Source organism: Pimephales promelas, chromosome 22 (assembly GCF_988280905.1).
Source record: "Pimephales promelas chromosome 22, fPimPro1.hap1.1, whole genome shotgun sequence".
NCBI classification, from domain to species: domain Eukaryota; kingdom Metazoa; phylum Chordata; class Actinopteri; order Cypriniformes; family Leuciscidae; genus Pimephales; species Pimephales promelas.
Window position 1 is genome coordinate 23,785,949 of NC_142790.1, and position 23,700 is coordinate 23,809,648.

At 37.8% G+C, this 23,700-nt stretch overlaps 1 protein-coding gene across 8 annotated transcripts in view; it reads left to right on the plus strand.

Annotated features, from left to right (window-relative positions):
- The window catches only part of ntng1a (netrin g1a), a 90,564-nt gene that overhangs the window by 54,251 nt on the left and 12,613 nt on the right, over window positions 1-23,700 (plus strand). For all 8 annotated transcript variants that reach the window (XM_039681267.2, XM_089125480.1, XM_039681266.2 and 5 more), the window contains exons 4-5: window positions 14,020-14,192; window positions 22,047-22,073. In XM_039681267.2, the coding sequence (XP_039537201.2) occupies window positions 14,020-14,192; window positions 22,047-22,073 (200 nt within the window). The remainder of the gene's footprint in view (window positions 1-14,019; window positions 14,193-22,046; window positions 22,074-23,700) is intronic.

Genomic DNA, 23,700 nt, shown 5'->3' on the forward strand with positions numbered 1-23,700 from the left:
ACAAGCACGTCATCACAACATTTCGGCCGTATTGTTTCGGTGATAAAAGTCTTTCGTTCTTTTGGGCCATTTTCAGACTAACTTTTTCGGTGGCCAAATATTTGGTGCATCCCTACTACTGAAAAAAAATTCAAAGTGTGGACTTTTAATATTTTTAACATATGACACAGTTAAGCAACCTCACATTCACGATTGAAAATGTGACATTGATTTTATACAACAGGTCAATAAACAGTTCAAATTATCCATTTACATATACACTTGCTCTTTAAATGTGCAGATATTACAGTATGCAAATTTAAATATCAGAGCTGATTGAACACTGATGAGAATATTGCTTCAGTATAAATGATATATAATTATATAACACACACACACACTGGTCAAGCAACTTTTTTACTCGGACAAGTGAGAGCTGACAGCCCCTAATATATATATATATATATTAGGGCTGTCAGAATTATCGCGTTAACCCATGCGAGTATTTTTTTCACTTCAGCGTGTTAAATATATTTAACGCAATTATTGCAGCATGTTTTTTTTTTTTTTTCCTGGCTTCCTTTGGCTTGCGTTACATTATGATGATGCTATCATTCATTTAAGTGCTATTAAAACATTCAAGATTTGTGTGATGGGATGCAAAAAAAGAACTCAAAACTGTATGAGTGCGCTGTCTGTGAAGCGATTCAAACAACCACGCTTTATCTCATTCCTAAATGACAACAATTCACCTTTGTCTGTTAAACCTTTGACAAAATCACAGTGTCACATTCAGATCTACGCTGAGCCAGAAAGAGCCGTTCTCACGTATAAAACAGCTTCACAAACAGTCTTTTCTACCACACTGTATAATTATTTCTGTTACAAATATTATTATTATCACAGATGTACTGAGATAAGTTTATAGTTCGGTTATAAACACTGATGTTACAGTAGTGGTCAAAATAGAGTAAATCACCTTTTGAAACTAACACGGCTCTTTAAAAAACTATTATAAAGATAACAGATTTATACCACTAGGTGGTGACAAGTGACTGTTAAAAAATGTATTTGTCATTGAATCATTCATTCAAAGAGTTTTTTTTTTTTTTAATAATTAAGATTAATTAAACATTTTAAATAGACTGCAGCAATTAACAATTTGTCAGAATCTCTTATAAATTACGTTATTTTGTTTAGTTGTTTGTTCGGAATCAAGATTTGAAACAAAAAAATCATGATTCTCAATTTATCCAGAATAGTGCAGCTCTAATTTATATATATTAATTCATCATTAGCATTTTAGTCTATGGGCCATTTCTCGCCATTCACGAGAGATGATTTTTTTGGCAATGATTTTTTTTTTCCGGGTCGATTGCCTGGTCTTTCCCCACCCCTCCCCATTACATGGCCTGAGACTCACACATACCTGTACACATTCACACATACATTCACACTTATGGAAGATTTTGCGTATCCAATTCGCCTATATGGCATGTTTGTGGATTGTGGGGGAACCCAGATCACACGTAGGAGGAAACCCATGCAGACACAGGGAGAACATACAAACTTCACATCAAATATTAAAATTAATTTTAAAAGAAGAAATGCGAAAGGTGCTGTATATTTCAGTGTTCCCCTGCAATGTGCCGATCAGATCAGAAACGTTGCCCATATTCACATTAAAATACGTCATTTCATGTGCATTAAATGGAACTGATGTGACCAGTGATTTCTGTATATTTTGTTGATGTGCCTTAGCAATTAGTGTGAATATTTCTCGAGTTTTAGTGTGTGTGTGTGTGCCTGAATCACTGTTTAGAAGATGAACATTTCTCTCACTGTCACAAAGTCTCCTTCCTCCCAAGCAGAGCTGATTTGCATTCCACTCACTCATACCGTCTCTGTCTGTGTCTCTCTCTTTATCTCTCTCTGACCCGATCACTCACAGATGGCACAGCCCTTATTCTGTTCCTCCTCCTCTACAGAACGCTCAGCAAAGGAACATGTGTGCAATCACTACACAAATGGATTAATTATGTGTTTCAGGGTAGAAAATATTGTGTGCAAACACAGTGTGAAAAATCAACACATGCAGACTAGGGATGGGTCGATTACCGGTTTCATTATAAACCATGATAAAATGTACTGTTGGTTAGTATTATCATCCAAAATTGAATTATCATTAAAACCGTGTTCGATTATCATTGAATCAGTCTGACGCAGGTGCGCAGTGCGCAAAGTTGTTTATTTTTTTATTTGAGAAGGAATGGCGGAAGGCAGTGACCGTGCTCTGGAGATTTTCCTGCCTTGTAGAGGACAAAATTGGAGGTATGGTCATGTTTAGGTTTTTACAAAAGTCCTTAGGGAAATTTAATCGAGGATGGTCACCCTGTCTGCAGAACATGCACAAAAAAATCGCTACAATAAGGGGAAACACTTCAAATCTGCCGTTCCTCTTGTGACCATCACCCACGGTTGTACGTTAACCTATAGCGAACTTTGACCCCAATACCAAAACTACGTCTGGGAAATAGGGCACAAAATGTTATTATGAGTTGAAATCTCACTCACTTGAAATAAACGTGAAGCTTCCGCAAAGAAAACTTTGCAGCAAGTGGCGAACAATGACATTTAAGAGATAATAATGCAACGTTATATATTTATTGCACACTTATTATATCGATTTTTTTTACCACGTACATAATAAAGGGGACATATTGAATTGAGATTAATGTTTTAAATCTTACCTCCATTTTATTATTCCACAATATTATCAAACTCTGTAAATTATAAATCATCTCTAATTTCATTTTCAATACTATCAAAAATGGAGACTCAAGAAGATGGCAAGTTGTATTTGAATAAAATGAGAGTGCGTGATACATGGATGTGCTGTGTTATAATGTGTTGCTATTGACGATGGTCATTATAAGGAAGGAAATGCCACAGAATAGAATCTTGCTTTAAAAACACTTTCATCTTGTTTTAACAAAACCGTGATAATATTGATAACCACGGTAATTTTGGTTACTATAATCGTGACATGAAATTTTCGGACCGTCCCATCCCTAATGCAGACAGACATTCCTTGCCATAGATGTGCAAATTTACATGCACATAAACACATACATGCACGCAAATGTGTACACAGCTTAGCACCATAAGCAGGGCTAATACTGGGGAGGATTTTTACAGTGCAAAGCCATAGTGTTACCCCGGAAAGGCTGATCCCATTTAGAGGTTCCAGCAAAATCCCTATCCCGTTCAAAGCCATTGAATGGAATAAAGCTATTAGCCTACCTCCAGATTAGCACTGTAACAGAAGAATTATAATGTTAATGTGTCAAACTCAGGGTTGACTTTGTCATTCCTTCTGAGAAGGAAAGTCTGAGCTGCTTTTATTCACTGTCTTGCTTCAAACAATGTCCATACTAAACGTTAAAGGGTAACTAAACTCTAAACCTACTTTTTTTTTTTTTAGTTAATGATCTGTAAGAATGGGGCTTTATTAGTGTTGATCATTGATTCAAGTAACTTTTTTGACATTTGGGTATAAAGTGTCTCAATTCTACAATATATGGTGTAAAAACGTCTGAGTGCTGCCCTCTTCAGTTTGAACGGTGGCTACTGCAGTTGAATTTTCCTATTGGATGTTTGCGGTGCTTCATTACGTAAGCGGTGAAAGTTGATGCAAGCAGGTTCCAGCTCTCCACGCCCTTTGTAGTATAAAAATCATCTTGTTTCGTCAAAACCACTGCAAGTCAAGAGTTGGAATTACGAGTTTTTGGTTCACAATTTATGGTTAGGCTAAAGTTAATACTTTGGGGTCGACAAACGCGCAGGCACATTTTTCTGGATTTTTTTCACATAGCGACAAAATATCAATATGAATATATGCGTACAGAGAGCGCAATTTACATCAACTCAACAAAACTCAGATGCCTATCGCGATGCAGGAGTTAAGACCACAGAGCCAGCAGCTGGAATTGATATGGCCCTGTGTCCACAGACAATTTCCCCGTTCTCCTCTTGAGGCGATGGTCGGGGTCAAATGACCGCTCTGTTTCAAAGCTACTTGCGTCACTCTCCGTTTTAGAGTCTGACAGCAAATTTCTTATTTCCACATATTTCTTTTTTAGTTGATGGTCTACTCTGTGTTCATAGCCATGACTAGTGGTGTGCAGTGGAGCCAATATTTGTACTTGCTTTAACAGTCTTGCTAAAACACAATTATTAGTTTTTGTATCTGCATTCGGATAAAACTGGAAGTGGGCGGGGCTTCAATCGGAAGTTTGTACAATTCCTTTAAGTCTAGGGTTTTAAATGTATAACCTAGTAACCTTTCCTCTGTAGTTATCATTGAACAAATATGCCTTGTATAACTCATGAAATAATTATTTTAATAGAAAATGTTTATGATTTAGTATCTTCTTTCAGTAAGTGTATAACTATTACTCTTGACCGAGAGCTAATTTCTGAAAGACACACGGAAACGGCAACGTGGCTTTTTGATTTGCACTAAATGTATTCATAATATTTTCATTCACCTCCCACTCATTATTGATAGTGATTTTAGAGGTTGTTTAATATCGCACTATCTCCTGACTCACCTGTTATCCAGCAAACACGAGGAGTGACTGTGTCAGCTAAATATTTTTTTTCTAGTGTTCAGCAGAATTATTCGTTATCTTAAAGCCATTATCCGTGCCTTCCCGAATAAGGTATGGCTTCGGGCACACCCCTAGGCATGACCTATTTAATTAGTAAAAGGGGGAAAGGGGGTGCGGGATCACGTCACTCATAACATGACTGTTGATGGATATCTATGAGTAATCATTGACCTCACCTTCACTCAACATCTCTGCCTCTAATAACCCCACCCTAAACCATCTGACACGCCCACCCACACAAACACAATAGGCCTATTTAGATGTCACTCTTCTTATGTGTGCAAAGCTTACATGCATTATGGACATATTTTATGTCTCAAGATGCTTTTGCTAAAAATGTATGAGTTGCTTACATCTAATATTTCTTGATGCCTGTTGTATGGGACAGATTAAGACCCAAAGCACTGTAGGATTCCAATCGCGAACTGCCCTCTGACCCCGGGCACATCTGTGCGGTTCAGGCCGCCTGTGATGATGGATTAAGAGTCTTTAATCAGAGCGTCTGGGGAGAACTTGGCAATCTGAGCCTGGCCAATTCACCAGCTCCATACAGCCATGCATCATTACAACACAGATATCCTCCGACCTCCTCTTACCCGCCTCCTTCAGACCCGGCACATTAAGATTTAAATACATCCCTCATCCACCACGCTACACATTCAATCGAAGAAGGTCGCGAACCCTTGTTTTTCCAGAATGATAATACTGAAACACAAGCTGTTTGCTGCAGTGGTGTGAAGGGGACAAGAAACAAGACAACAGATTGGCTGTGTAAAGCCAGATTCGTGAGTTTTGTTTAAAACGAATTCCCGCAGCGATACTCCGTCAGAGAGAGCCATGTCATCTGTATGGTCATGGCAGGCGTGTGGTGAGCTCGGCTGTCAGGCTTATAAGGGCTTTTCTGGTGCCTGCGCTGTGAGATTCGGTGTAAACCAGAGCAGGGCTCAGATGAATAGGAATTTATTTCTCTTCTTTTTTTGATTTTACAATGATTTCAGTGTCCTTTTTTTACCCATCGTACACTACAGAATTGAATTGAGAATGAATTTAGATTTAAATTATATTCCGGATTTTTTGATCTAAGATGGATGGATAGATAGATGATCAATTTTATGTTGAAGTATTTTGGCTAGACATGCTGCATTAAAGCACATTGCACCTACATTTTAGCTTCTCAATCTTATTCTAGAATTGAAGGTGCTAGAAATAAATGAAACACACTTTGGTCCCTGTAAAGGTTCACGCAAGGAGAAATGAAGGAATATTCTTGCTTCATTTTAGCAGAATCTCCTTGACATTTATCTCACAACCCACCCCAGACTGTGCCTTTATTATCACCAGTACAATACACAAGTTTCATACAGCCTATTGATCTTTCATTTTTATTAAACTCGTTTATTTTGATCAACTGTCTTCATACTTTTGCCTTTTTTATTTTTCATATCTTTTTTTGTGTGTGTCATGTCATACACCTGGCCTCAGTGCAATGTTCTAGAGTTCTGACAAAGTTTACATGCGTACAACTTCATTTGGCATTCTATTGCACTTTCTCAAGTAGTCATTTTGAAATTCAGGCTTTTCAAGTTGATTTGAATGCCGCATTAGCCCAGAATATATTTTGCCTCTCCAGTTACTCCAGTTTTTTCTTTATTTTGTGATTAGTTCACTGACCCCTGAATAATATGAATGTCTTGGGGCTTACAATAACAATCTGTAATAGCTTGTGGCTGCTGTACAAAACAAAAGTAGGACGACTGAATGTTCTTTAAATTGTTAAATGAATTGTGGATACAGTGTTGTAATTTCCGTGGCAATGTTTGGCTTCAGGGTCATTCAGATTTATTCCAATTTAGCTCCTCACTGCATCCTGTCAACATTGTTATTTAGCAAACGTGAAGCCGTCTGATAATTGTGAGCCTAGAGCCTTAGACAACATCCACGGTCCTCTTTTCAAAGTGCAGAATATCCATTACACATCCACCACTTGAATTGTCATTGTTTGTCACTCATTAGCAGTTGAGTGAGAGGATTAATGTGGGTCAGGTTGTTACCAACTGTTTTTAGTAAGCATTGTTGTGTCTAGTTCAGAGGAGCTGCTTTCTCAGATGGTCACCTTTGGCTTCCAAGGCATTAAGCTGTCTCTGAATCTAACTTGCTGTCAAGTACATGCAGTTTAGCAAAAAGCAATGGTTGCACAGATGTTGTCTCGGAGAGATTGCACCCACTTCTCACTTCCTATGCTGTGCTGCGGAGCAGTTGTCTGTGTTTGTCAGGAGGCAATTAGAGCCGGCACAGGAGATGCCGTTTCATTTATCTCAGATTCAGAGTGAGGTGCGGTACTCAGGCCTCACCTTGTCAGCCTATGATAGGCTATGCTACTGCTCACAAACACTCACAAAGAGAGAACTGGCTGAAGTAATCACTTTACAGTGGATGTAGAAGTAAACACTTTACAGGAAATGTAAAAAATAAATAAATAAAATGAGAAGATTCACCTCAGAGATTCACTTCTTCAATTCTGTTTGGTGTCCAATTTGAAGCTTGTTTATCAGAAGTGTGGCAGCATATGGCCATGTAGATCAGAACTGAAAGAAACAAAGGTGTCTAATAACTTGGCATCCTAGATGAGGAAAGATGGCTCTTTTTAATATTTGGGGAAACAATTTTGAACCAGCTATCTATCTAAAATAGGGGAAGCCTATACAGGATTACATGAACTACAAAGACGAGAAACAATCAGGCCTTGCTCAAAACCCCCAAAGCACACTACATCAACCAAACCCATCATCAAAATTTAGCCAACATCTTCAAAAAATGGAAAAGCAAGATCAGATGCTGCTGAACAAAATTACTGAAAGATTTTAAAAGATAAAGATAGATGATCGAAATGTAACACTGTGCTGGCCAGGATGTTTTAGTTTGAACGTTTTCAAAGTGTGTTTGAAAGCAGCACTGCAGTTTTCCCATCTGCTTCAAAAGAGCAGCCATTGTTCCTCAAAAAGCCCAGGATACTACACCTGAATTCCTGCATTTAGACATTTGGGGACTCAAGTCCACTTCAGAACCACAGCACTTTGCCTTCAGTACTAACAGTCTAATGATGACATTGCCCACTCAGATCTGATTTGTGCCCCCTCAGTAACAATCTCCCCGAAACACGATAAATTTGAACCCTTTTAACATTACACTGGTGTGATGATTAGAACTTTCAATGCGTGACGTGATAAACTGGTAAATTTATGTATCTTTGCTCTTCAACTGCTGAGCCAGAGATGGACATGCTCAGCGCTGTTCAAATATCACAACTATTCAGTGTTTTCAATCACATAATGTTTAATTTATGGATTTAGCTATCCTATTATTATTGTATTTATTTTTCTTGATTGTTTTTAATTGATAAAAACTGTTTAAATAGCTTTTTATGGTATTGTGTAATTGTTAAAGTTTCTATTATGTATTCTTAATAATTTTTTTTTTTCTTTAGGTTGACTTGTAACATCTTGTCCAGGGACTACGGATGAAAAATAGCCTTTGGCTAATTCTGGTACATTAACAGGAATGTTTATTAATGTACAATGTCCCTGTCAAACTAAATTAAAAATAAATATATAAATAAATAAATTTAGGTTTCAGACTTTTAGGCAATAACAAAACAACATCAAACAAACTAGTTTGTTAAATACACTGATGTCGATGGAAGCGGCAATAATAATCATTTCAATTATAATTTGACATAAAGGTGTTTAAACAACAAACGTGACAAGCATAACTCGTCGCAATGGAAATACCTCTGGAAATCTGTGTTTCCACAGGCTTGAGGAATAAACTTTAAAGGAATAACTTTAAATATTTATTTAAAGTTTGTTTGCCTCCTCATATCTCAATGATTTGCACAATGGTTTTTATACATTGACATGAGCAAACAATTATTTTAGTGAGTTTTGACCATGTTCTCTGAATTACAAAAACAGCTGCACATTTAATTGAACATAATTACTTCACTTACTTCGCTCACTCACAGGCCACTCTGTCTTTGCTCAGCCTGTTTTGGTTGGATCAGCATGCTTAGCCATGCATGTGTAAGCTTCATTTGGAGATAATTGCTAATAATTATCCACTGATAAGTCAGTACGGCGCAAGGCAGCTAGAGAACGGGGGCTGTTTTACTGTCAATTTTCTGAACTGGTGCGAGAGCAGATAAGATATGAATTGATGAAGATGAGCTCTTTTTTTTTCTCCAAGAGGTCAGTTGTGAGGGGGACTATTTAAAGAGAGACTACAGTGTTGTTTGCGCTTTTGTTGTCTATCAAGCTTCTATTATGTTGGAGGTCACAGACTTATGTGCTTCAGGCTACTATTTCAATAAAAGATAAATAAATAAATCACTACAAGCCAGTTCGTCCTCCTGCCTTCCAAGGAGAACATTCAGCCTTTAAACTTTTTTGTTAGACTCAAAGCTGACTGAACAAAAACCTCCTTCATATTCGTCTTTGTGGCATGTTAGCCATACAATTTTAAACAAGTGAGAAATGAAAATTCTGACATCATTTACTCACCCTCGTGTTGTTCCAAACCTGTATGCATTACTTAATTTTGTAGAACACTTGAAATTCATCAAAACTTCTGCTGAATAACCAAAGTCATACAGGTTTGGAACGATGAGGTTTGTGAGTAACTTAAAGCTATTGTATGACTTCAGAAGACTTAGTTTTAGAGCCAGACCAATTTATCGGCAGGCCGATGTTATCGGCCGATATGAGGCATTTTCCAAACTATCAGTATTGGCATGTTCTAATGGCCGATAAATTAATATTTCAAAAATAAAATAAAAACGGACGAAACGGTCCTGAAAACGGTCACGAGTGTTGGAGTTGTACAGTTTGTCCACCAGAGGGCACTCTACACAGTCCCTGTTGACATACGTCTCGTGACCTTGAATAACAATTAAAAGAACATCCGCATCAGTTCTCTTAACTCAAATAAGCATGACAAAATTTGTGACTATTATGTCCAGTTTTTCTGCTGTTAAATAAGCCGAATGAAGTGGAATTAGCTTGTAATAATTACGTTACGTTGTTACAGTGTAGTTGACTGACTGTCCTTTTAACTTTTGACTATGTGACTGAAGTCATTCTTTAATAGCACGTGACCGTTATAGCAATGAGACGTATCATCTCTCCCTGGCCTGTTATATTGAAAATATGTTTTACGTTTCACAGTATGACTTTATGCATTGTTAAATTATGGCTCATCATAGACTAGCTAACCACAAAGCTAGCTAATGCCACTATCATCAGTCTGTTCTGTTGTGACAATAAAAGAAACAAGTTTCTTTTTAAAATGCATTATTTGTTGCGCATTTCTGAAATTAAAAAAAATATATCGGAATATATCGGAATATCGGATTTTAAAACAAATATTTGTATCGTATCGGCCTTCAAAATCCTTTATCGGTCTGGCTCTACTTAGTATAGTCATGTGGACTACATTTGTGGTGCTCTTTTGTGTTAATTTTGTGTTTGACACCCACAATTGAATGGAAAAGAATAGGTTGGACAATCAGCAATAAGTCAAATTCCACATAAGTCAGTAAGTCATACAGGTTTGGATTGACATGAAGATGAGCAAATTTAAATATCTGGTTCAACTATTCCTTAACAACATATTAGAATGTTTTAGAAACTCACACAAGCAAAATGCATCATAATCTTTTATCAGAACAAAGCAGTGCTTCTGAATGTGGCAAAGCCTGGCTAAATTAAGACAGACAGTTTCTATGGTGGAGCCCTGGAGAGCAGCTTTGGCATTAAAGTCTAATTAAATATATTTTTTTTACTGCACTTCTCCTTGAGGCAGCTACTGCACCTCATCTCCCCTGGTGACCAGACTGGAACGAGAATGTTTCGTCTCTGTTAGCGATGCTACCATGCCGACGGCAAAGGGACCCGGCAGGCCCTTGCTGTGTCCCCTTCATTACATCAGCAGCAAAGCTCTGCCTCATATCAACACCCTGATTAAAATGTTTATGGTGATAAGAGGATATGAAGGTCAAGCTCCAAGAAGTGCAGTGCATGGAATCTGAGACCTCCACCTGAACTGAACAAGGAGGCCTAATCAGAATGCCACGCATGCCTTTAACTCCTTGCAGCTCGATGGCTTTGTTTTGCTCGGTCGCTGGGCAAGCCAGTACCTCATTGCCCACTGGAAACTGCATGTTTCATGCCCCTGTAAAACAGCCCTTTTTTATGGTTTTTACTCTTGTGTGGTTTTAATATGTCTCAGAAGTCTATTATCACTGTTTATATGCAGTTTAATGATCCACCATAATATCAGCAACTAATTTGCATCATATGTCATTATTGGTTGGAGATTTTATGTGTGCAAGCTTGCTGACATGTCACAGAAGCAACAGATTCATGCTTGGCTGACAGGTGCCAGTTTTAAAGAGGATGTCCTATAAAATTGAGATTTGACATGCCCTTCTGTTAAATTAAAAAAAGAAAAAAGACCGATAATAAGATGCAAATCAGGGTGTCTGGAGAATAATGCCCCCTCATTTATTCTGCCCGTGTATACCTGCAGGGACTGAGCAGTCATTTGTCACTTCCAAACGTGATTCGGTGGATCACATTTATCAGCCCCTGCATGCACATCTCTTCGGACACCAGTGTTGGGAGTAACGCATTACAAAAGTAATACATTACTGTAGTAACATATTACTTTTTGCTGTAACGCAGTAGTGTAAGGCATTACTAATCAATTTTCAGTAATATTTTACTCGTTACATGTTCAGTGAGGCTTGTATTACAGTTGTATTACAGTGTATTGTCTGCTTTTACTTCTTAAAGGCAACAGACTATGTGAAAGTTTTAAAGCAGTCTTTTAGTGCCAGTTCAGAGCGGTCGCGTCTGTAACATTGTTTTTTCCTCATAAATGCGAACACAAACACGAAAACTAAAATAAAATGAATATTTTAAGTTCTATGGAGACTGGAGAGCCAACCCTTCCTCATCCGATTTGCGCAGTGTAATTAACAGAATTACAAAAAATATATTTTGCCTCCTATTTTTTTGTCACGCATGAATGTGTGTCTTTTCCCTAATATTAAAAATAAAACATAGACTGATATTTGTCTAATGTATGGAGTCCTTTAAGGAAGTAGCCTATATACGTTTCAATACATGTATTTTCTGAGAATTTTTATTTCAAGTTTTGACTGCAAATGTCATGTCCATAATGCGGGACTTCCCCAATTTTAAATAATTTATGCTCAACTAGTTTTGTGGTGTAGGTCTACGTATTTTATAATGTTAACTTCAAATAATACTAATAGCCTAATTTAAAGATAAGGCAGCATTGCGTACACCTGTGTGAGAAAGAGAGACAGCAGACATCAAGAGTCTGGAAAATGTTAGATCAAAGACTAGAGACTGATCTGCTTTTGATATTTTTTTACAGTGATTATTAATCTGTTAAAATCACGCTGAGCATCTTTAAGGTTGTTTTCCAACATAATATCTATGGACAGCATTTTTATTTCTTAGTTATATTTATACCATGAATACTCGATTGTGATTGGCTGGAAGGAAAACCGTTTAATGCACAGGTAGTTCCAAGTCAGTTTAATCACCGTTCTATATTAATGTGCTGTTTTCATTGAAGCACATACATCACTCGCACACAGAGGGCAGAGATTGTAAAAAGCACACACAGAAACATTTAGAAGCACAGAAGCTTGTTATCAACACTTCCTTGCGGCTTTTATTAATAATATAGCTTCGCTACTGCATCGCTATATTACATTTCTCAGCATGAGGGGGTTACATCGCTATTCTGACAGCTTCATTGTTAATATGAGATACTCTGAACAAATGCAGTTACACATCTCTCATCTCTCTCTCTCAATAATTAATTCACATTAATCCTATAGTTAATTCATTCAAATAAATTTAATCTTATGCACTACTTTATCTCTGTGTCTGATACAAAGCAGTCCGAATGCTAGATCTAACAAGCCTTAACTGACGAAAATAACCGTCAATTTTACCCTTCCCTAAAGGGTTTTACCCTTTACCCTTTTAATTATTGTAAACTAGTTCGTTTTACAACTAGTTAATTAGTTAACATGAACAAATAATGAATTGCCCTTCTACAGCATTTACTAATCTTTGTTAATGTTAATTTCAATATTTACTTATACATAATTAAAATCAAAAGTTGTATTTGTTAACATTTGTTAATGCACTGTAAAGTAACATGAACAAACAATGAACAGCTGTATATTTGTATTAACTAACGTTCACAAAGATTAATAAGTATATTATTTATGGTTAGTTCATGTTAGTTAATACATTGACTAATGTTAACAAACGAGACCTTATTGTAAAGTATTACCAAGACACCCAATATAAAGTGGGACCATATTTTTTATCACCACATATTGTTTATGTTATTCATTTTATGAGTATAAAAAAATATTTGTGCAAGTGATGGTCAATATAATTTACAGAATTGCATGGTGAACTGAAAAACACAGACCAACACATATAAACAAGTTAAGCTACACCATTCTAGCTGCTGAACCGTTTCACTTAACCGCATCACATTTCTTTATGTCAGTACTGCATGAGTGTCTCAGAAATATCCATCTGTTGACTTTCTGCATGCATACAAAATCAATTTGCGTGCTTTGAGAGGAAACTGGGGAGAGCAAACCTCGCTGTGAGACACTTGCATGGGGGTCGTCCTCAGTGGCCATAGTGAATGTATAACCAACATTTAAAACATGACTGCCTCTGAGGATAAAAAGCATTCACAAGTGCTTCAGTAGTTATTTATTTATATTATACATCATATATATATATATATATATATATATATATATATGTATATGTATGTATGTATGTATGTATATATATATGTACAGTAAAAAATATGTAAATGATAACAACTGTGAATATGTTAATATAGAAGTGTGCAACATATATGTCTAAAATATACCACTTAATATTTTTTTAAATTATTTAACTGTTTTCTTTTTCTCATTGAAAGTGTGACCTGTCTGTAATTATTTCTTTTCCATTGGGATAATTATAAATAACCTGTCTTTCGAGAGGGGAAAATAATGATGTGGATTTTGCAGAATCCTTGACACCATGTGCAAGGTTTTGAAGTCACTTTCTGGAAGCTTCAGAATACCTCCACATGCAGATGCACATTTACTTGAAATGCAAATGATTTACAAGGTCACTCTGGTCTCTAAGTGCTGGTTCCATTTTTTTTCTCCCCTCTCGGGTGTAATTGAACTCCACAATTGAAAATCCACAAGGGCATATGTTTTATTTCCTTTTTTTTTTTACCGTGACAGGTGCAAGTGCAACCTTCATGCCAACAGCTGCATCTTTGACAAAGAGAAACTCACTTGCGAGTGTGAGCACAACACTACGGGACCTGACTGTGGCCGCTGTAAGAGGAATTATCAGGCCAGAGCTTGGAGCGCTGGATCCTATCTCCCCATCCCCAAGGGCACAGCAAATATCTGTGAGTATACACACACACACATTCCCATTCCACTTACTGGAAAGAACAATATGGGCTCTATGTTTGTGGATAACAAGGCTCACATGTCCTTTTACTCTGACCATAAACCATCTCTCATACTCCTGTCCTACCTTTCACAATGTGCTCACGGTGTCTCCCCAGAAGCCATTACCCTACTTCCAATTTAAAACCAGGTCCTCACAGGAACTTTGACACATCACAGTAACTTCTCAACTTTAAGAAGGGCTATCAGACATATTTAATATTTGATTATGGGGAGGGCGGCCACCATTCAACCCGAAAGAAGTCATATAACCATAAAAACTGCATAGAATCATTTAACATGAATTTCCATTTGGTATGTCCTTTAGGTTTAATGACCGCAATAGCATGAAAGTGCCTATTGGTTACAGTGATAGTTTACCTAAAAAATCTGTCACATTTACTCACCATCATGTCATTCCAAACCTGTATGACTGTGGAGCACACAATTAGATATTTTGAATAAGGTTTCAGTTGTTTTGTCCATCGAAAGACAAAAAAAAAAAATTTCTAATGACAGAAGTGAGCTGAGTGAACTATCCCTTTAAGGAGTGTTTACCCTTCAGAAAGATGCAGAACAATTGCATGAACTTTCTTTCACAGAAAACAGCGCATGTCAAATGTTAGAACTATAACAGAAGGACAGTTAGCCTTTAGAAAACCAGTGCTGTCTGTAAGCCTGGGGACTACACCACCACTGCAGTTTATTTCAAATGGCAAGAGAAAGAGCCTTCAATCCAACTCACAAAATGTTTGCCCTAGCACTCACCATATGCTTCTGGGACTAAAGCAGCAGCCCATATCACGGATATGACCTTAGCATGCACAGAAACTGTGTGCATGCCAAAACTTTCTTTTAAGTCTTCAGCAGGTTAGAAGGTGGGTGGGTGAGCGTGCATGCTTGTGTGTGTGTGCATGCGTTCGTATGTGCGTGTGTTTCTACTGTGAGAAACAGAATCAGAGCACAGAAGATCCAAATGATGAAGTGTAATTACACACCCAATTGATTCTGGCACCTCGTTCATCATATCCGTCCGTGTTTGTGTCTGTCCGTCCGTCCGTGTTTGTGTTTGTGTGTTTGTGTCCGTCCGAGAGTATACACGAGCGACACGTGTCTTCTGGCAGCTGTTGTACCTCATGACTCTCTTGGAGCCGGTGGAGTGTTTTGAAGGACTGAGATTGACAGGACATTATTAAAAAAAAAAAAAAAAAAAAAAAGACAGCACTGACTCTGGACCCACTATAAAACACAGCCTCACCTTAAACCCCTTATGTGTGAGGAGAGGGAGAAGTCCATAACATAATAATGCTGTAATAGACAGGCTCTTAGATCATTCCAATTGGATTGAAAATAATTCAATTAAACAATAATAATAATTTAAACAGAAGAAAAGCAGTTTGTCGATTTAAAACCAATTGCAGCTGATTTTATAACAGTTCTTTGTGCTTGACACCATATAGGGCAATGGAGACAAACAAAAATAATTAAAACTTTCAGCTTTTTATATACAATTTGCATTATTGTGCTTTTTTTAACCTTTTTACTGCCAACATCTTTTTTATTGAAGCAAAATATTTCATTAAATAAGTGTTACTGTTTATCCCAATGCTTTTTTTTTAATTGGCACTTTTTTACTAATTTAAATTATGAGTAATTTGTAGGTCATTTATAGTATGTAGTGTTAGTTCTCCTTTTTTTGTGTCATTGGAATGCAGAGTTGTTCCTCCTAGTCCGAGTGGGTCAGACAAATCAAGAAAAGAGCTGGATATCACTCTTCGTCAAAGCGTGCTCGGACTTCTGGGAAGTAGCTAGGTTCTCGCTTCACATCAGAACGGCGAGTCGGAGAGCGATCAGTTGGAGAATTAGCAGTGACAGACCATTTCTGCTTTCGAAGAGAGGGGAAGTGATGAGGGCGCCCCCATTTTCTCCCTCCTGGAAAAGGCGCCAACGGGACTCGCACACAATGTTCTGGCCCGTGCTGATCTGAATCTAAAATGCCTTCTTGAACTTGACTAATGTTTGTGTGTTTTATGGGTTGTCAGATTGATGTAGGGTTTCAAGACACAAGTGAAAATAAGGTCTGATCTGCACTGTGCCTGCTGGTCCCCAAGCGAAGCAGTGGCATTTGGGATGGTTCACGCACATCATGATCAGCAAGCCCCTGTTAACGTTTAAAAACGGGAGGATTAGCAAGCAATGCTAATTGTTTTCCACGTCTCTGCTGAGTAATACTCTGTGGTTTAAGTAAGACAGCACTTCTATACAGAGAACTGACTAATTCCTCTTGTCCTGGCAGGATTAAACTGTGCAAATGAAACTTCAAATCAAACCGGTCTGGCCTTGTAAATTACTCGCGATCAAAGCACTTAAAGAGAGATGTGTCCCGACACGGTTTTTATCACTCCTCATTGACCTCGGCTTCAGTCCGTGAAGATAAAAGCTGAACATGATATGTGCTTTCATGCGACGTATTGATTTTACAGCTTTTTAACATTTAATTATTTGGATACAAAATTCCACTCAGCATACAACAGAAGTCACGGAAATCACGCTTGAGCGAGATCCACCGAGGGAGGAGATTCATAATACCTCATTTACTTCTGTTCTGCCTAGCTAACGAAGACAGCCCAACACATCTGGAGATGACAGTCGCAATGAGAGTAAATTATTATCAGCGGCGCCGTAGTGTACGACTGATGGCTGGTTTTGTTTTTTAATTAGTGTACATAAGTAAAGGGTTGCCAGATGTCAGTGTGTTCGCCTGCCGTTGTTCGGCGTCCTTGAATCAAATGGTTCGTTCCTGGGCTGAAACTACAACAGCTGTATCCTTCCTCCCCCACCTGCCATCCTCAGACGTGCAAACTTTCTTAGAGGAAAAGCATGTGAAGAAGACAGTTCCAGCCTTAGAACGTGCTCAGTCCTGTAGAAGATGTTTGCCTTCCTTGTTTTGTAACATGGACGATCTTGAAGTGTAATTAAGCGCGTCCTCGATCCTCATTCCACTGCCGTACGGATGCTCTAATTAGTGTTATCTGAAGGGCCAGGTGGCCATCTTGTCTTCTCCCAGAAGAGGAGAGTTATTTTGTACCATTTGTGTTATCTAATTATTCATTTTAACATCTCCACCCTGGCTGCATGTCCTCCACAACCACCACAGTTACCATTTCCATCTTGACTCTTGTAGTGTCAACTCTGAAAGCATATTACGCTCCCTCTCTCTTTCTGTCTTTTTTCTCTTTCTTTGTTTTCTGTTATGTTCTCCTTATTCCCCCATGAGACCTGGTTTGTTTACTCTGCCTTTTCCACATCTTTCTCCGTGCTGCCGCAACGGTAATCTCTCTTTCAAATATTTGTTTCTTCCTTCACAGGATTTTCCGCCGCAAGTCGCATTCCCAGAATCTTAACTGTGACTGTAACTCATCGCAGGCACTTTTTCATACTTGCCATCTCCCGTTCAAATCTATTCATTCTGCCCTGTAAGACATTCAGATGGAGGTGCCGTTACTATAGCAGAGGTTGGCCGACAAGTTCCACCGGTGCAGTGCTTGTGTACGTCACGGCTCGTATCCGTGTAGAAAATGGATGATGGATGGCCATGAGATGTAAGTGGCCAGGGAAAGTAATTACAAACTTTGCCTAGGGTAGAAATTTTATAGATAAGACCAGGTGGACGGAAAAAGCAAACAGATGAGACTATGTGAAGGTCAGGAAGTTGTTGTACTAGAACAACAATAATGAGGACACCAGCAATTCAACTATCTCCGTTTCCAACATGAAATAAAGCATCATAGAGGGGTTTGTCCTTTTTGCTGGCAACGGAAGTGGGCGGTTAAGGAACAGATTGGCTTTCAAATGAGACAAAAGGAAGTCGTCACAATTTTCATGCGGTCCAGCGGGAATCCCTCAAGCTGGATGACTTGGCAGGCGTGTGAGTGTGTTATGTAGGGCAGGACAGATCTGGTATCTTGCCCAGGTTGGGTTAATTACGTCCCGTCAACCTCTGGGAGGAAGCCTGAAAAATTAACTGTCAGTATAACATGTGTTTAGGTGTGTGTGGGTGGATTTTCCCCACAAGAGACTGTCTATTCTTTATCATTCTGTGCAGGTTGATATAACATTGTAGGTGTATTTTGATGGCATAATTGCTTGATTGTGAGAAAGGGGTCTTATTAATTTGTGGAAGTATTTGTTTAAAATATGAATTGAAGGAATGTGGAATAAGTCCCACACACTGCTATATATTTGCGCTGAATTATTTTTTGCCTAAATTATTTTTTTCAGTAAAAAATAGTTTACACAATTAACGCATTAACCATTTTTTCCCATCATCCTTTGGCTAGCGTTACATTACATTAAATGATCATGCTCTTATTCAAGCAATTGCTCTGAACAAATCATCTGAACGGCTTGTCTGGATCGGCCTTTATAGAGACCACCGATCACACATCCCAAAGCAATTATCGGCCGATTGTGATCGGCGATCGATCAATCGGAGTACCCTTAATGTTTCGGCGCAACACGACAAATCCCAGACAGTGTATAGTTATGCGCTGTTATATTTCTGCATTTTGCAATGGTCAATGGTCAAGGCAAAAATTAGAAAATAAAAAGCACGATGAAATGGTGCCAGTCAGAGAGACCGTTTCGTCAAATTTAAAAAATACAGTACATCTCTGTGGTGTTTAACATCACATAAAATTCCCATGATGCAATGAGAATCTACGGAAGCGTATTGCATTCACTTGAGGAAACAAAATCGACTCTGTTTTTCTGAATTAACGAATTAATTATCTCTGAATTATGAGATTTTTTTCTTGAAAAACAATTTTTTTTCTCTCTGTTTTTATGAATTAATAAGTTACTTCTAATTTTTGAGATTATCAAGTCATTGTTTTTCATAATTGTAATATGAGTTATTTTGTCATACACACACAAACATCAATAATTATTCAATAAGCAACACTTAACAACACAACAAGCCAATAAGCCATTAAGCTACTAAAGGTACAGTGTGTGCAAACATTTTCTGGCAGTGTAGAGAGTTAATTCAATTATTTTAGGTGTTAAACAAACAATAGCATAAAAGATGACAACCTAAAATTTGTAAAATCAGGTACAGGAAGAATGGAAAAATCCTCCAGAATATTAATTTAGCACAAATATTCATTTAGCACACACACTCCTGCCCATCATCAGTTGACCCTGGAGACTTGAGTGACCCCAGAGTGCAAAAGTTCAGATGGTAAAAATCAATGGAGCGTGCAATAAACATAAGCAGCCTAATGTGTTTCTGCATCAGGCTTCACAATTTGATTCCTGCTCTCTGACATAATGGAGAGTTCCAGCAGGTGAGGGGGGCTGAAAACCGCTCTGATTGAAAGGTAATCTAATGATATGACACATGATATTTTGTGTCCGTCTCAGGCAGACGACTGTCCAACTCAAAGGAGGAGATGTTAATAACTTACATGAATCGTGAGGATGAATGAGAACCATGACTAAAAGCCTGACTGTATTTAAAGCAAAGAGAGCAGACAATGTGCTATGAGAGGTGCTGTGTTACACTGTTGATGCTGTTTAGAGTATATAGAGACGTCTGTATTTGTTTCTGTGGTGTCAGATGCATCGTCAATCATTGTCATTTTTCCATGATGACGTTCAGGTAAAGAAAAAAAGAGGGAACCAAGCCTTACTGTATCTATGGACCAGAATATCATAGAGTCTAAAGCCGCGTTTCCACCGAAATTACTCAATTGTCCCAATTTGTCCCTTTCTGCGTTTCCACTGCAGTCTAAAGTACCATGGAGATTAGGCAAATTAGTCCGGTGACGTTAGGACTACACGCACCGCAAGGTTTTTAAAATGGTGGTTGAAATGAACTCAACCAATCAGCATGCTCAACACCCAAAAGTTCCACCCCCGAAAGTTTTTCGCTGTTTTCACCCGGCCTCAGTTTCAGCCAGTTTTCACCCAGCTTTAGGGATGCGCTCCTTTGAATTAAAATAAATAAATAAAGAACTTCGTGCTATTGCAAGTAAAACTCCCATGTGCTATAGTTTGCATATATAGTTGAGCTTACATAAAGTCTTCTGTGAAGGGTGAAAGATTTCTCTCTTGATTTCATCAATGAAAATCAAGCAGGATTCTTTCAATTAGCGAGTCTCTTTGGTATTGGCATGAATAGATGTGAATGCAAAAGCATGATTCTATAGTGTGTTTCCCCATGCAGGTTGTCCTCTGTAGTCCTTTCCCTCTACCATCTTTCTGTCTAAGTCTTCACACATGTTCGTTGGAGGTGCCTGGAGGTGCCTATTTTCCAAGTGATTTCTCAACCCTCTTTCCAAAGGTCATACATTTGACTCTTAACTGTCCATATGAAGCAGAGATCAGGGAGAGAGATTAGATGGCACACACTAGATCAATGGCACACTGCAGGGGCGTGAGTTCAGCTCTCTTTCTGCCACCGAAGCATTGTCTCCAAGAGTTCTCCATCGTTCAAAGGAAAATCTTCATTCACTGCTCTCCAACATTGCAGCAATGCTTATACCTCACCATTTTTTGGTTTATTTTTATTTAAATACTTGAACCTGTTCCTACTTTTGGATTTGCTTTGTGTGTTTTTTTATGAATTATTCTAGAGGGGTTCTCTGCTGTCAATTGTTTGAAATAGTTTTTTTACTAGGTTGTTTATTTGTTAAGTATAGTGTATAGACCATTTCAAAAGATGTAAACAACACTGGTCCAGAAACACTTCCTGTTTCGGTTTGTAACTGTTTTCTTTATTTCACATGTAAAGAAAACATCTTAAAGATGTTTGTTCAACTTTTTGATTCAATTTTAAATGTTCTGTTGGTTGTATTTTATCCCAGCTTTTATGTAGTGTTAAAAAACTGAAACAGGAAGTGCTTCTGGACCAGTGTTGTTTACATCTTTTGAAATGGTCTATAGCGAGAGATAGTCCAGCAATACACTACGAACTATTTTATTACATAAAAACTGATTATGGGTGTGTTCACACTTGGCATTTTTGGTTCAATTAAAATGAACCTTGGTGCGATTGCTCTGTTGGTTCATTTGAATAACTCTGAACACTATCATACAAACCGATGTGCGCACCAAACAAATGGGCCAAGACCGCTGAAAAGATGTGTCACCGTCCACTTCCAAACAAACTCTGTTGTGGTTTAAATATATGAACGCAACACGGACCAAAGGCATGTAAACGGGACATGATGTCACATGATGCAACCCTAAAAAGGACAGAATGCTAACACATACCTGTTTTTTTATCATCATAGACGTGATGTTTCCCATCACAGTTTGATACAGGTATCAGAAACACTCCTCGCATCAGATCTTTCTTTTGGATTTCTGCCATTGTTTTGACTCCTTTACACATTTAATAAGCTCTTCACAAGTCAAAAACACCATCATATGTAGGCTACGCACTTACAACGGGCTAATTTAGCCCAGCACATAGCATTGGTTTGGATGTTCGGGAAACGTCATAAAACGTCATTAAAGCTGACCAATCAGGTTTTGAATGAATAAGGCTAATTTTTTATTTTTATTTTTGGTCCGGTCCAAATGAACCAAACTATAAGTGTGAACACACCCTATGTTACATGTTATGTATATTGTATGTGTTTTTATCCATATTTATTTCTATGCATTATCAGTATTTATTGTGTTATGATTATTTAATTATTAGTATTGTTTTTACAACTTTTTTATTACATTTTAAAATTGCTAATTGTTGCTATTGCTATATATTGTTACTAATATAATCTCTTCTCTAATCTCTCCTTTAGGCCTCCCAAATAGCGTTGGTCCAGTTAGTAAGTAAACAAACTCATAGATCTAAATCAACAGGAAGTGCGAGATGAACAGCTTTGCTTCTCACTTTACCTCATGTACACTTCTGGTTAAACGTTAATTTCTGATTTTCATTGGACCTATTGAGTATAAACTGTGCAACCTAATGTGATTTAGTTTTGAAATTAATTAGAACAGGGTTAAGGTTAGCTGTTTCTGGCAAACAGCAGTGTTGCCACATAATAAGATTAGAAGCTTAGAAGCAGAAAGGGGAGAATATCATTTTAATCTGAGAAATGCAGCTCTATCTGGTATTATCTGGTCTGACCAGGGGCCTCATAAGCCAGCAGACAGATAGAGTTACAGGTGCAGGGAAGTTGAATGTGAAAACTGGAGCCATAGAGATATTGAACAAGTCAGAATGCATGTAGAGTCTAGAATATTTCCACACGCTTCACTTCTCTTGGGTCCAGGACAAATATACTCATTTCCTCGTTGGATAGATTGGTGTAACATATCAAAGGTGTATGAGATAGCATTGCACAAATAAAATATTCAATCATTACAGGAGTTGATAAGTATTTATACATCTCTGATTTATTCATACAATATAGTGTTACCACTAAACATTTGTTGAGAAGAAATTAGTGAACAAAAAACATTGCACTACAAGTTGCACTTTTAATCAGAAATGTACGTTAAACCAAGTGGACACCCTCCTCAAGTGTGTTTTGTCTTTGGCTGTAAAGCATGGTCTGTGCTGTGCCATTTCTGCATGGGCTACCTCCATTATTTCTTATACAATCATCAACATGAACATCCACTCACTGTCCCTCATGGTGAATTTACACACCTCCGTCCAGAAAGACACAAAGATGAGACACTCACAGTACAACTAGGGTCCTGAACAGTTGGATGATACTTTAGCACCAAAACAGAGCTGAAGCCATAAAAACTGTCCTCTGACCATCACTATAACAATTATAAACACCATTCTCTCTCTCTTTCATAAAAAAACTTTAGAGAGAGACCTTGTAAAGTGAGTCCTTGAGGATGGAAATGTTTTGCCAGAGACTGAAAAAGAAAACACTGCAGTTTCCTCAGAGTTGCTTGAGGGTAATTGAATTCTTTATTGACTTTTCCCAATTCTATTTCAAGTTTATTAAGCCTGCCAGAATTGCCTAATGCAGGCATTAGAGCAAAATTAATATTTTAAGATGAGATTTTGACTGTACAGGATTGCATTTCATTACTGGGATGGCATTGATTAAAGGCTTTCACTTCTTATTTAACCATTTTTTTCTCTCCAAATTTTCACCAACAAAAACATTAATGAAGAGCAGATGTGATGAGCATCGCTCTTAATGACTTGGTAATACAGAACACATTTTATATCAATAATAAAGTGCTCAACGTTGTCCCATGGGTATCATGACACTGGCTCCTCCATGTGTGAGTGTCATGTAATGTGATGAAAGAGGATAACTGGATTCATCTGTCAATCTGAGAGCTTCCAAAAAGATATTGTTCATTGCTGTGTTCTCACTCTTTGTGTCTAACTGGATTAAAAATAAAGAGACAGAAAACCTCTAGAAAAGAGTTGTGTGAAAATAAAGTGTTTCTCCAAATATTAGATACGTTTGATGGATC